This window comes from Cryptomeria japonica, chromosome 11, assembly GCF_030272615.1.
Source record: "Cryptomeria japonica chromosome 11, Sugi_1.0, whole genome shotgun sequence".
NCBI classification, from domain to species: domain Eukaryota; kingdom Viridiplantae; phylum Streptophyta; class Pinopsida; order Cupressales; family Cupressaceae; genus Cryptomeria; species Cryptomeria japonica.
Genome location: NC_081415.1, coordinates 11,237,519 through 11,251,480, shown reverse-complemented (window position 1 = coordinate 11,251,480; position 13,962 = coordinate 11,237,519). Strand labels below are relative to the sequence as shown.

General features: G+C 35.8%; 1 protein-coding gene across 1 annotated transcript in view; it reads left to right on the top strand.

Moving 5' to 3' along the window:
* LOC131049498 (DNA polymerase II subunit B3-1) overlaps positions 1 to 13,401 on the top strand; it is a 58,836-nt gene extending 45,435 nt beyond the window's left edge. The window contains exons 3-4 of the mRNA XM_057983565.2: positions 12,670 to 12,711; positions 13,049 to 13,401. Coding sequence (XP_057839548.1) covers positions 12,670 to 12,711; positions 13,049 to 13,113 — 107 coding nt within the window. The 3' untranslated portion in view covers positions 13,114 to 13,401. The remainder of the gene's footprint in view (positions 1 to 12,669; positions 12,712 to 13,048) is intronic.
* Positions 13,402 to 13,962: the final 561 nt, after the last annotated feature.

Below are 13,962 nucleotides of genomic sequence, written 5' to 3'. Positions count from 1 at the left end.
ATATATGGCATACTCCACTAACCAGGTGCTCTGAGCTTTGATTGTTATCAGAAATAAAACATATGCAACAATGGAGATGTCATAAACAGTGATCTGGGGGCCTTGTAGAGGTCTGGGCAACAACACATTCAAACTAGTTCAAATGTTTTTTGTATGGAGGTATCTCTTCCATTTGACCATGGTTTCAACTACATGATCAGCTGATGCTAGACTGCTACAATCAGGATTCATTTTTTCTAATCTCCAACACTATCCAATGTCTTCAATGAAGGTAGAAAGTAAGGATGCAACAGTGTTGAATTGAAATCTCGATCAAGATAAAATTGAAAACTTCAATTCAAAAACATTATCTGCGACTTTGTACTGATGGTACCTAGGTCAGATCAAAGAGAGCAGATCAAATGAAATCATATCATGCCACTAACCTAAAAATTGAATAGTGTTCAATGCTGATCATGGGGCTGCTTATATTTGGCATTAGATTTCTACATGATGGTTTGCAGCTGCAGCCTTTTTTGAATTTGTTGAAAGTGCTCAATGAACTCGACAGATTTTTTGACTTCCCTATGAGCTAAAGGGTTGTTGGTATGCTAGATGGCATAGGATAAGCTACATTAATGGTTGCAATATGATCCATAAACAGGGTGACTATGCCACACATTGTCCTTTAGAAATGGATTGCCTTGATGGCTATACCTCAAACAACTTTAACGTGCACTCTGTTCCAATTCAACATATGGATATACCAACAATTTAACATATGCCAACTGCCTAAAGCCATAGTTTGCAAACTCGGATTTGGAGAGAACAAGGCAAGCCCAAAATTTTTGACTCGATAAAAACTCTGCAACTTAAAAAAAATTAAATTTATTATAAAAACACTTTTTTTTTGCAAAATTCAGTAACAAAATGTATTGACCGAGTCCAAAAAACCCTGAGAAAGTGTTTTCTAATAGATTTGATTCTTGAATACATATGCATTACTAAATCACATCATCGGGCGAAGTTGGATGGTGAATACAATAGCTAGCTGCTAACTAACAACTATTATGAATTTATGATGATTCTCTTCTAAAATCATTATCATAAATTTCATATCTAGGATTGTAAAAAATTACAAGTTTTTGCAATTTTCTTCTCTGCATTCTTGTGAGAAATCTGAGGTAAAGAGTATGGTCTTTGCATTAAATTGTGGCTCTTTGCATGGCCTAGAAGACTATGCTTGTGGCTCCACTCATCTGCTATATGGCAATGACTTGTCTATGATGCAAGTGGCCCCTCCTACTTCCAAATCTCACACTCACAGAGACAATAAACTCAAATAACAAAAAACACAAAGATTGTAATATGATCACTCAAATTTTATTCATTCCCTATTTATTTACAACAAATTTAATTACTTAGTTAGCCCTTTTCTTTGATCTCTCTTTTCTCTTATTTGCACCTGCAGCAATTAAGACTACCTGTGCAATTTTCTGTTCAATCTTGTCTGCAACCACAGTCCTTATCGGACCGATTCAACTCACCCCCTTCTCTGCCTTTCTTTCTGCAAACTTATATCATTATATCTGTTTTCATGTGCCCAAATTGGTTGATGCTTGCCCTTCCATTTTCCCTTACTCTCTTGGCAATTTTAACCCATTGTTTCATTTTCCATTCTGGATGCTGCCTGTTCAAGAATATTTCATGGGGTTTCGGTAACATATACATTTTCTTTGAAATTTATTAATAAATCCATTTTGTGCAGCCCCTGCACTCATGGTATTCCATGAGTGGGCACCTTGTGAGGAATTCATGGTAGTCTATTCTTCCACATTCGATTTCATTTGACCTGAGCATTACAAAAAGTCCCTCTATGTTATGCTTTGATGGACGACCATACTCTGTTTCAAAATTCCCAGGTTGGGCACTGGCTGGGATGTTGTTGGTGGGGTTGTGGAATTTGGCTCTACACCTGCCAATTGCATTTGTTTGAAGAATTGTAAATCTGATTAACAAGTCCATTTTGTGCATCCGACTGCAATCATTGCAGTCCATGAGATAGCAATTATTTGAAGCATTCTGTCAATAGTTCACCGGTCCTGTTGATGCTTCCATATTCTGCATACAGGTCTAACAAGGTAGTCTCAAATACAAAATCTGACAAAATTCCCATGCCTTTTATGATTCGATGGACGTCCATGCCCTTTCCAAACAGGCCATGACAAAGGTTTGAGGAGTTGGGCTTTGCATCAGCCAATTGCATTTGCTTAAGTCTTTCAGACATTGCTCTGAGGTATTTCAGCATTTTGGTTGTAACCAAGGAATTCCATGAGACCACAATTTCCGTAGGCACGAGCTTTGACAACATTTCCTCATGGAGTTTTATATCTGATTTGATCATCAGAGGTTTAGTCACTGTAAACATGGAGAGAACCCTGCTAAGCTGATTAGAGAGGAGACAATCGAAAACCAAAATAAAGAACAATAGGAATTATTTCCTTTTTTGGGTGGTGCCGATTGCCGGTTCACCCGGGTGCTCCTGCACCAAACACATCAGATAAGTGAAATGTTCCTTGAGTTGGGAACCCAGGAATATTGGGAGAGGCATGGGAAGGTAATCCCATGTTTGCTTCTGATCCACTTTTGCTCCTTGTCCACGGGAGCCTTCCCTCTTCTACTTTTCAGTCCAACCTCAATACACAAGCTGCCTTCACTGGTTTTACTTTGTACCTCTGAATAACTTTCCACCACATGTCGACATCTCTGACCTCCACATTGTCTTGGACTTATATTCTCTTTTCCTTTGCTGCATTGCTGCAATAAATTGGAATCCACTCTACTTTTTCCTCCCGAAGTTTGTCCTTTGAATGTTTGCAAATCATTGTGCTCATCTAGATCTCTTTAGCCTCAACATAAATTTTTTTGATCCACTTTGTTTTCTACCCGTTGTGATGTATTCACACATCGCCCCATTGTAAATGGGGACCCCTACTTTTTGCTTTTTGGGGTTTGCTTTCTAGGTTTTTAGGGTTTTCTCTATTAGCCTTTGCATGATGAGTGTTTCTAGAGGGAACACTAAGATAGCAGGCTTTGTTTTAGCTAAAGGTGAGTCAGTGGATGCTCCGGGTTCGGGTCATCTTTGAAAGTCTTCTTTAGGACAAAGTTTTGCTCTTGTTGCTAATTGTGTCTTGTTTGAGTTTGAGGAGGTCAATGAAGCTTGGTGAGTGAATATCCTCTTTGAAGGTTTGAGTTAGGTCAAATTGGTGAGTGATGAAGTTTGGAATGTCATCCTGATCCCGAAATTTGACTAAGTCTGGAAAATTGAAGAATCCTCCAAAAACTAGATTTTGCATTATAACTCCTGGAGGTCTGAAACCACTCTCAAACATCCTGACAGTATATATGGAATATAACTTAAAGTATAAGAATTTCTTTCTTATACTTAAATGTTATATTCCATATATGAATCCTGATGGAGAGACCAAAATGTCAAATTTCGCTCTTGACCCTTCCAAAGGGTCCAAAGCGAATTTCAATTTCGCTCTCGACCCTTCCGAAGGGTCCAAAGCGAAATTCTCCATAAGACATTCTACTTTGACCCAAACTTAGATCTAACTCATTCCCAGGCATTATTGAGGGCAAAACACTGGTTTGGATGAAGAAATGTGGGAAATGAAGTCAAGATTTGAGCCTAAATGTGAATTTCGCTCCTGACCCTTCCAAAGGGTCCAGAGCGAAATTCTTGTAAGACCCTATTTTCACAAAATCTTGAGCTAGATGTCAACTTGAAGAGCAAATTCACATGGTCATGATGGAAGGAAGCCTAACAAAGTATGTCCAAGGCATGAGAAGGAGAAAAGAAGTGTGAAATCAACCCAAAACTAGAATTTTGCTCCCGACCCTTCTAAAGGGTCCAGAGCGAAATTCTCCCTAGACACTATTTTCTCCCTTGTGTGGGCCAACATCGTTGTTCCTTGGACATGGTGGGGGTAGATTGATATGTTCTTGCCTTAGGAAGTGATTGAAAGCATTGAGGAATGAAGATTTTGACCTAAGACATGGATTTCATTCTTGACCCTTCCAAAGGGTCTAGAGCGAAATTCATATTTCCTCTACTTTGCTCTTTAGCTTGACCAAGTTTAGAGCTTCTAAGGAATGGTTTGGAGGACTTGGATGCAAATTTGCCTTGGAGAGAAGGTTTGAGGCAATAAAATGGTGGAAATCAACCTGGAAGGAGAATTTCGCTCCTGACCCTTCCAAAGGGTCGAGAGCGAAATCCTCCATTTGACCTTCTTTTTTGCCTTAAGCCCTAGGTTGGCCTTGTCTGGAGCTAGTTTGATGGTGGATTGCCTTGATTAGGGTGGAAGGAAGTTGAATTGATCACATTTGAGGAAGAATTGGATGAATAAAGTAGAAAATTAACTAAGAATGAGGATTTCGCTCCTGACCCTTCTAAAGGGTCGAGAGCGAAAATCCCCATAGCTCTCATTTCCTTCCTAGTTTTGGCCAAGTGTTGGTTTCTAAGGCATGTTGGAAGGTGGATTGATATGTTCTTGCCTTGAGAAGTGATTGAAAGCATTGAAAGATGAAGATTTTGCTTAAAGGATGAATTTTGCTCCTAACCCTTTCAAAGGGTCCAGAGCGAAATTCTTTATAAACCTCCTTTGCTCCCTTGCGTAGGCTACAAACCTTGTTCCTTGGGTAAAGAGTGATTTATTTTTGTCTTCCAGAGAAGATTGGAGTTGAAAGGATGATGAGTCAAGCCTAGAGTTGGAATTTCGCTCCTGACCCTTCCAAAGGGTCCAGAGTGAAATTTCTAAGATCACCTATTTTCTTTTCAAAACAAGTCAAACTTTTGGTTTTTATGGCTTAGAGAAGAATGGAGTAATGTTTCCTTGACCTTTGAAGTGAGTTGAAGTGGAAGAATGAAGAAATGAACTCAAGAGCAAGGATTTCGCTCCTGACCCTTCCAAAGGGTCCAGAGCGAAAATCCTAAAACCTATTCTATCTTCCAAAATTTGTGCCAAGCCAAGCCTAAACCAAGGTGAGAGAAGTTGGGAGATGCCCCTAGGATTGCCCTTGGATGGATTTTGGCCACTAGAAATGAAGATTTTGAGCTAAAACAAGAATTTCGCTCCTGACCCTTCCAAAGGGTCCAAAGCAAAATTTTTATAGGGCTTATCCTTGGGAAGGATCTTGAGTGAACTTCATTTTGATGTCTTCTTGTTGATGATTTAAGGTAGAAAATGCTATGTTGAATAAATTTATTATGTGTCCTTAATCACCTTTTGGTTTGTTTTGGCAGATGGAAGAAAATCAGGCCAGGACAAGGACGACCTATTCTAAGCCCATCATCGTCAAGGATGTCCCAGATGCATGGAGGAGGACTCAAGGTGTTTTGAAGCCTTGGAAAACTACATGTGTTTAAGGAGTTGCCAGCTATCTCCAAAACCTTCACTTCGCCGCACTAAGGAACCACAAGATGACAAAGAAAGGCTTTGCCAACACTTCAAGGTGAGATATGCTACTGGAGTAGGAAGACTTGACAGTAAGGAGGCCTCATCAAGCATATGGGAGTCAAGGGGGTACACTTTTCAGCAAAGTATATCAAGGGCGAAGGAAGATGAACCAAGTCACAAGCGTTAGACAAGGTGACATCCCAGTCATCATTCCTCTAGTTGGATTGGTCCACCTCAGTAGGACCAGATTCAATGTATCTAATCTATCGGAGGTGGCACAAACTTTGGTGTACCTACCTATGCTTCCTATTGGTCCTCACTCCTGGAATGTAATTTTCTCATTGACTAGAGGAAGTTTGTTACAACAAACCCTAATTAGGGTTTCTATCCTGTAATCCTAGCCATTGATTCTACGTCAATCAGAACCGTCAATTTGTAAAGGGCTCTCTATATAAAGCCTTGGCTCCTCATTTGTAAAGGTTAATAGTTAGCTAATAGTTAATAGTTAACAAAGAATAGTGAATAGCCAGAGAGTAGGAAATAGTTAGAGTAGAGTAGAAAGAGAAGGCAAAGATTGTTGCCAAGATATTGTTGCAAAAGACTTGTAAACTCTATTGAAGAAATGATGAATTCTATGGGTTGATTCAACAATTTGCATGGTCTCTATACTTCTCAAATTTGATTTCATGTTATTAGGTGAATGGAAGAAATTTGTATGATCGATGGTGAAATTTGTATATCCATACTACTAGGAGTTTGTTGATTGCAAACTTGCCTTGTGTAGTCAATTGTAATAATTCTACTTAAGCTTAACTTCAATTATTGCTTCTTCATTGATATGCATCAACCTGACGGTGTGTATGCTTGTAGTGGTGATCTAAGCATCATAAAGCTTTCCTTAGAAGATCGCACTAACCTTGTGGAGATGATCCTAGCATGTCAAAGCAAGACTTAGTTAAAGTTTCATCAAAGGTCATCCATTGCTCCTACATTCTTAGTGTTAGAATTAGATCCTTCTCCAACCCTTATCCTTTTCCCTTTTTAAAAAATCAAGGATCAGTAAAGACCCACGCTCTAGTGATATCCAAAGCAAATCAGATGCTCAGGTCATCGAATGTAAGTCCCCTTGTGATTCCAACAAAATCACATCATACTGCAAGAGCTTATTCATACATAGAGAACCTACAATCAGAACCTTGAAGCTACTCCGATTGATCCTTCTGCGAGATCTTCAGCGTTCGGGGAAGCTTTATTCAAGAGAGGATAAGGTACCTTTAGGTATTTTATTCTGTGTTTGGTCGTGTACAAAAGACACATCAACACTACCCAACTTTTGTAACATGACATTGAGAGTGGATAACATAAGGTATCCAAAATATTTGTGAAAAAATCGTATCTCAACCAACATACCTACAGCTCAACAAGTCTTTGCCTTGTCCTTTATTACTTGGACAACATTTTGAGGACCTGCATCTTGAATACACCGTATAAGGATGCCAACAATAAGTTTTGCATTCTTCACCTGTCCCTCACTATCCATGACTTTCAAAAACATTGCCCCTTTAGGGCACATTGCAATCACATTGATTAATAGAAGATTTTTGGCATCCTTCCATCCATAATAAATAATACACCCTTGTTTGTTTCCATGAATTTCTAATGGGAGCCAATGCATTGCCTATATTTTTTTACTTACTTTGTTAGTAAGGTGCTATGTAGCTTCTTATAACTTGGTCGTGTGTACCCTTGTGGAGCCTCATTTTCTTTTTTCAACATATCTTGCCAATATGGTGATCAAACATCATTAAGGGTCAAACCGTTTGCATATAGACATCTTGCATTGAGTTGATCTGCAATCTCTCTAGCGTCATTTTGAACTGCTCTCTCCAATGGTCCCTTGCTTCTCTTCACATTTACAGGTTCTTTAGTTCTGCCCAGACATGGAGAAGCAAGGGGCCTCCTTGATCCCCTTCCTCTCCTCAAAGGATGGTTTGTGCTACGAGGAACTCTTGCATCTGCTTCCTCTTGCTCTCTAATATATTCTACTATTTGATGAGGTAGTAACCCTTTGCCCTCTTTTACTGGACACGCTTTGAGTCCTTGATTGGGAATGGCATGGAAATGTGGTTTCATCAAATCGTATGAGCTAGTCTAGTTCACATCACAAATACCGCATATCCAAACAAATGTTCCACCACCTCAAATTTGTTCTATCATTTGTACATGCCTCCATAAAGGTGACTTTGGGTCAGTCTTGAAGGTGGGTTGACCAATAAAACTAGTATTGGCTGCCAGTATACTCTCTACTAGTAGTTCAAAATACACTCACTAAACAATAAATGTTAAATATTTAATTATTATTAAAAAATAAATTAGTATAATTATAATTTATATTATATAATATTAATTATTAATTATTGAACTAGTAGTAAGCTACTAACATATTTAAATTTATATAGAAAATTAAAAATAAACTTAATTCTATATAAATAATGATTAATTAACTATCTGATCATTGGCAAATAAACTTAATTCTATATAAATAATGATTAATTAACTATCTGATCATTGGCAAAATATATAAATCATATTAATATTATCTTTATTATTGAACATTTAAATTTATATTTTTATTATATATAAATTAATTTTAATATATAATTAAACTACAAAATATTAAAAATATACATTAATATATAATTAAATTACAAAATATTAAAATAATAAACATAAATTGAACTATTATATTGTATTTTTTTAATATAATAGTTATGAAACAATAATATTTATTTAATTTTAATAAATACAAATTAAAATTGTATGTATAATAATGATTATATTATTATGTTAATAAATAGGCTACAATATATTATAAACATAGTTGCACGAAGACGCGTATCTGACCCCTTGGGATGTGTCTTGAAGACCGGGACTCATCTCCAAAACCAGAGACCTTGCCTAAGACGTGTCCAATTGTAGGAGACTTTCAATCATGGTCTCCCGAGACTCCCATTGCTTCCCACGCAAAAGACACCGACTCCCACACAAATAAAACACAATCCCTTAAAATTAAAAGTTAAACGCATTAGGAAGCGGAAAATAAACACACCACAAAAGGGAAAATAGAAGTCGACACAGGGTAGGAGTCAACGCGAGCTAACAAGACCTCAAAAGATATTTATATTTATTATTTTTATTTTTAATATTCTTCTTCTTGTTCTTATAACTACTTTATGTAGACTTTGCGGCATACACAATGGGGGTGAATTCTTTTAAATCCTTGGAAGTGGGGAATTTTTCTATGATACATTTTCTTTCTTCGTTCTTGTGAGTATGTCTATATTCACATTCTCATATATATAGTCACATAGAATTGCTAAAGGATTTACAATGTTGAAAGATTCAATTTGTTGGTTTGGGCCTTTGCCTTTCAATTTCCTTATACGCTTTGTCTATATTCATATTTAGTTTTACAAATATACACCTATTTTCAGATTTTCTATGAATTATTAAATTATATAAAAGAATTTGGCATCTCCAAGTACCCGTATCTTCTATCTTGAAAATTGCCGTACCATTACCAGTCTCGGAAGTCTCCAATACCTCTGTCTTAGTGCAACCTTGATTATAAATTCAAAATTATATAATATTTAAATTTAAATGTTAAATCTATTAATACTTAAAATAAATTATAAACTTGAACTACAAGAAAACAAGCTAGGGTTTGTGAATTTATTTTGTTAATTTTTTTATATTTTAAACTTCACGTTTTGGAAAGAAAATTATAAAAAATAAAGATTAATAGATCGCAAGTATAACCTATCTGGTGTCCTTTTTCTGCAACTCCTGTTTTTTCTTGTAGCCATGTGCTTCTGTGAGGGCATCGTTTTTTTCTGCAACTTATATTTTTTCTTTTACTTGTGACTTTTCATGTAACTAACGTCTTTATTTCCAGCAACCCATGTCTTCTTTTGCAACCTGCATCAAAATCCTTGAGAAATGAAGATTTTCCTAATTGGTGGTACTGGCAAATGCTAGAAAAAAATAAAAATGAAAAGAAAATGATGTGTAAATGAGTTAGGGTTTTTTCATTTTTACCATTCAAAAAAGTGATTTTTTTTTTAAAAACTTGTACTAGCATATAGAATTGTGTTGGAATTGTCATGTCAATATTCGGTGAGTGAATTTTTTTTGAAAACCTTTCAAGCATAAAATTGTTCAAACTCTATCCAATTCTGTAAGGTTTCTAGGACGTATCTAATTCTGAGACATAATGTACCTAGAATTGGCAAGTAAACCTGCCAATTCGACAACTTAGCTTTAAATGATCATAAATCTTTTTGCCAATCTTTTACATTTCATGATAAAATAAAAGGTATTTAGTGTACTCACCTTTTACATTTGTCACATGATAAACATATATATTTGTCTGCATAAGAACAATACCTGTTCACATGAACATCTTATTTTATAAATGACACACTAATATTGGATAGTTAAAAAACTATTAATTACACTTGTTAAAGAATGTATTTATGATTTTTTAATTTTATTCATAAGTTCTCATGCTTTCATGTAAGGGTCCATTTTGGCAAATATTTGATCATTTGTCGATTTACATGTGGAATAGCGATTAATATTATATTGTATAAATATGTTGCAAGATTAAATCCCATAACCACAAGAACTATATCAACAATAGGACCCCACACAACTATTGGTCCCTTTCTCCTACAAGCCGAGCCAATCAATGGTCAAGTTTCTCAGAATTTATATCACCTCCATATGCTGGGATTTCAATCTTAGCTCTCTTCAGAGGTGGACTCAGAGATGCTTCATTTGTATGAGGCTTCTTCTTTTCATGGCATTGGGTCTGTTCGTTTTTCAAATCTTCATTTGCTTTAGGATCCTCCATGGAAACTCCCATCATTCCCATGGAACCCTCTAGAATCTTCTCCATCTGGTCCAGCTTTCCTACAGATTGAGGAATGTTTGCGACATTTTCTTCTAACTTGATAAATCTTACTTCATTATCTTAAGAAACTTTTTCTTTTTCATGGTCACGCTTCTCAGTTCTCTATTCTACTTTCTGGTAGATGTTTCTCATTTTGAATCATCTCTTCTTGCACTACTAGTTCCAATAATGAACATCAACCTGCAAAATTGGTCAACCACAAGAAAAATGCAAAAACCAAGGAACAGAATTGCTTTGATATCAATGTAATCTTTGGTTAGCATAGATATTCCATAACTAGTTAACTAAAACAAATCCTCATCTTTCCAATTAACAAATAAGATGATTTAGTTTTGTGCCCTATGTGTCTGCTTAAGTAACAGTCCATATGTGCCTTAGAAATGACTAAGTGCTGAAATTTTAAATAGATAGCTGTATGAATTAAAAACAAAGAACTGAAAACATTACAAAATCATAGCTCAACACGAGATTACGCACAAGAAACCAATGTGAAAAGAAACTCCATTAGAGTAAAGTTTTGCTTTCCCTTGCCACACAAGTTTGTAGCCTTGTTGATATCTTTACTGACACCAATCACTTTCATATCAGTATCTTAACACTTGTAGTACTTTGCAACTTGCTCAAAAGCACAATTTCTCTATTGCACTCAACTCTCAATTTAGTCAACCAAGAAGGATTGACTGAAAGAATTGAAAAAAATTGGAAGAAATGCTGTTTTTTATCTAGTAGTTCTCTAAAGTATAGTACTGGGAAAAATGAAAAATAGCCACGTATGCAGGTCAAAGCGAAATTGCTACTTTGCTGCATTTGATGAACCCTATTTTTTTGAATGTTATCTTAGGAGCCTACTTAAGCTGTGCTTTGACATCTCAAGATTTTCCTCAACCCATTTGTCAATTCTGTAGACCCTCATACAACTATAATAGTTTGACCTTGTTGAAATTCATGGATTTAAGAGTGTTAAGAGAGTGTTCTGCACTTTATATCAGTTTCACCAATCAATTAGAATAGTGGTTTAATCAGTTGAGTTTAATACTCTTTCATGCTCCAGTTTGGATGATATTTATTCCTCCACCATCTTTTTTGGATGCTTGCAAGCAACTATTTCATGATCAGGAAATTTCTATGGCCGGTCAATTTAACTCAAATTCTTCATTCTCTATCTGCTAGTGTTGCACCATCTTTTTCAACTCTATTTTCTGCTTGAATTTTGTGATTTATTTCTCAAAGCTTGAAGCTTTGATTCTTCTAGGCTTTGCCCATGATTAACTGTGCAACCAAATAATTGTCAAGTATAAAGACAAATACATACAGAAATTTGAAATGTGTTAGCAATCCCCTTCCTGGGTCACAGGGAAAATGTGCTATAATATCATCTGAACACTTATTCAGTTACATGTTTCAAGAATGATTGAATGAGCAGATGAGTCTAAGAAAACCCATCATGGACACCTCTTTGAAGTGCAAAGTGCCAATGATAGGTGCTTTTTGCAGTTTGAGGCTGAATAAACTAGAGATCTAAGTCTTTGGATATGAGAAGTTAGTGTAAAGATACTTTTGAGGTGAAGATTTAATGTGGCAAAATCAGCTCCAAGAATAAACTGGGATGCTGCTTGTTTACGTTGAATCTTATGCTGAAGCATGATATTTTGAATTCTATTAGGATGAGTGCTTACTCATCTTTGGAATGATACTATAGGAGTGTATTAGAAAGTACTGACAATGCAGGGAAGAAATTGAAGCATATTCCTCGTAATGATGCAACAAAGAGGTAGTCTTTAGGCTAAAAATGGTTTGTGAAGAACCCTTAAGTTTAAGATGTGTTCTTGACAGGCTCCCCTTGAAGAACTTAAACTTCGAAAGAGCGCTCTTGGATGTGTTGAAAACCATGACCTTAGAAATCTAGCACAGGCAGGTGGAGCTCGGAAAAATGAGCAAGGGCATCACTCTGCTTAGAGTGAAGAGGTCGTCATTGTTAAAAACTTAATAGTATATCAGTCAGAAAATAGTGTAATATAGAGCTGCCAACATGGGTGTATTGGTTGTGCCTTATATTTCAGATGGGAAAGTGGTTAAAGGAGCTGAAGGGCAAAAATGATGCACAGAAAATTTGTATTTACTAAATTATGATTTGCAGGCAGTGGCTTTTAGGTTTTATTCAGTGTACGCAATGTTTGATCTTCTTGTAATTTTGATTTTTGATAAAATTCAGCTAATTATTTTTTTCTGTTTTGCATATGTTGTGTTTTTCAGCTTTAGTTGTTGCCAACCAGAAAAGATACGAGTTTCTTGCAGGTTAGTTATGAATTTTACCTCGTGCTTTACTCTCTGTTTCAGTGCCATTAGCTTTGTAGGCTGAAGTATCTTTTAGTTTCCTGCCTTTATGTTGTTCTGCAGTATCTCTAAATCTTGTGTAATAGTGATTCTAGGCTTGTGAAGGGGAAGTTTTCTTTATCCATGCAGATCCAAAGCACTCTCTAAATCTTTGCTCATCCTGTTGTGATTCTATTTAATTATTTTATTCTAGTAAAGCCTTTTGAGAATGGATAGAGTAACTGTGTTTCTACTTTTTTTCCATTAAATGTTACATTGCTTTCTTATATTTATGGGAGCTCATACTTTACATATGCAGACTTTGTGCCACAGAAGATTAGAGCAGCAGAAGCTCTGTCACAAAAGGCTTCAGCAGAAAATTGAGCAGAGTGTTGTTATTGAAGCAATAGAGCTTTGTATTGGTGATATTTTTTTTTATAGGAATGCAATCAAGGAATACATTTTTATTTAAAAAGTAATTTTCTCAGGAATTGGTATTAGGAACTAAATTTTTACCGTACCATTTGTATTGTATTTATGTAATCCATGCAAATGTTAGCTTTGTATTCTACTTCTTGAAATGCCTTTTCAAGTTGTTTAGAAAGCACAGAGTTGTTTCAGTTTGCAATGGCAGAAACTCAAATGTGTATAATATAAAAGTTTTCTCCTTGATGTCTGAGGGTAAATACTAGGAAGATGTTTTTAATTATTCTTGTTTTCTTGTCAGTCACGTTTCTCTTTTGTTGTCTTTGTATGAGGAAATATAATAATTCTTTGTCAATTGGATACAGATAAATTACAGTAATTCTTTTTCTCCCATGATTTTGAAAGGGCCATAAATATATTTGAGGTTATTTTGCAGTATTTCTTTTTAGCAGACCAAGCACTAATGTGATTTTATTCACGTATAATGGTGACAGTAAAGCGATAAATATTACCTTTTAACATGTTTGATAGGTAACCTGATTTTTTTGAATTGTATGACTGATTTACAATATATATGACTTTTTTTTGCTTGGTGTTAAGTGTGGATTCTATTGGCGCCCAATCCTTTTAAGAAAGGCTTATAAAGAAAATCTCATGGGTGCACAAGAGCGGGAAGTAACAGCATACTGCCACTCAAATGAAACAAGATAATATCAAATCTGACAGTCTGCAGGTGGTCGTTTGAGCGTTACGCTTGTGCCTAGTGTTAATGTTGTGTAGCTTCAGTCAGATAATTCTGATCGTCGA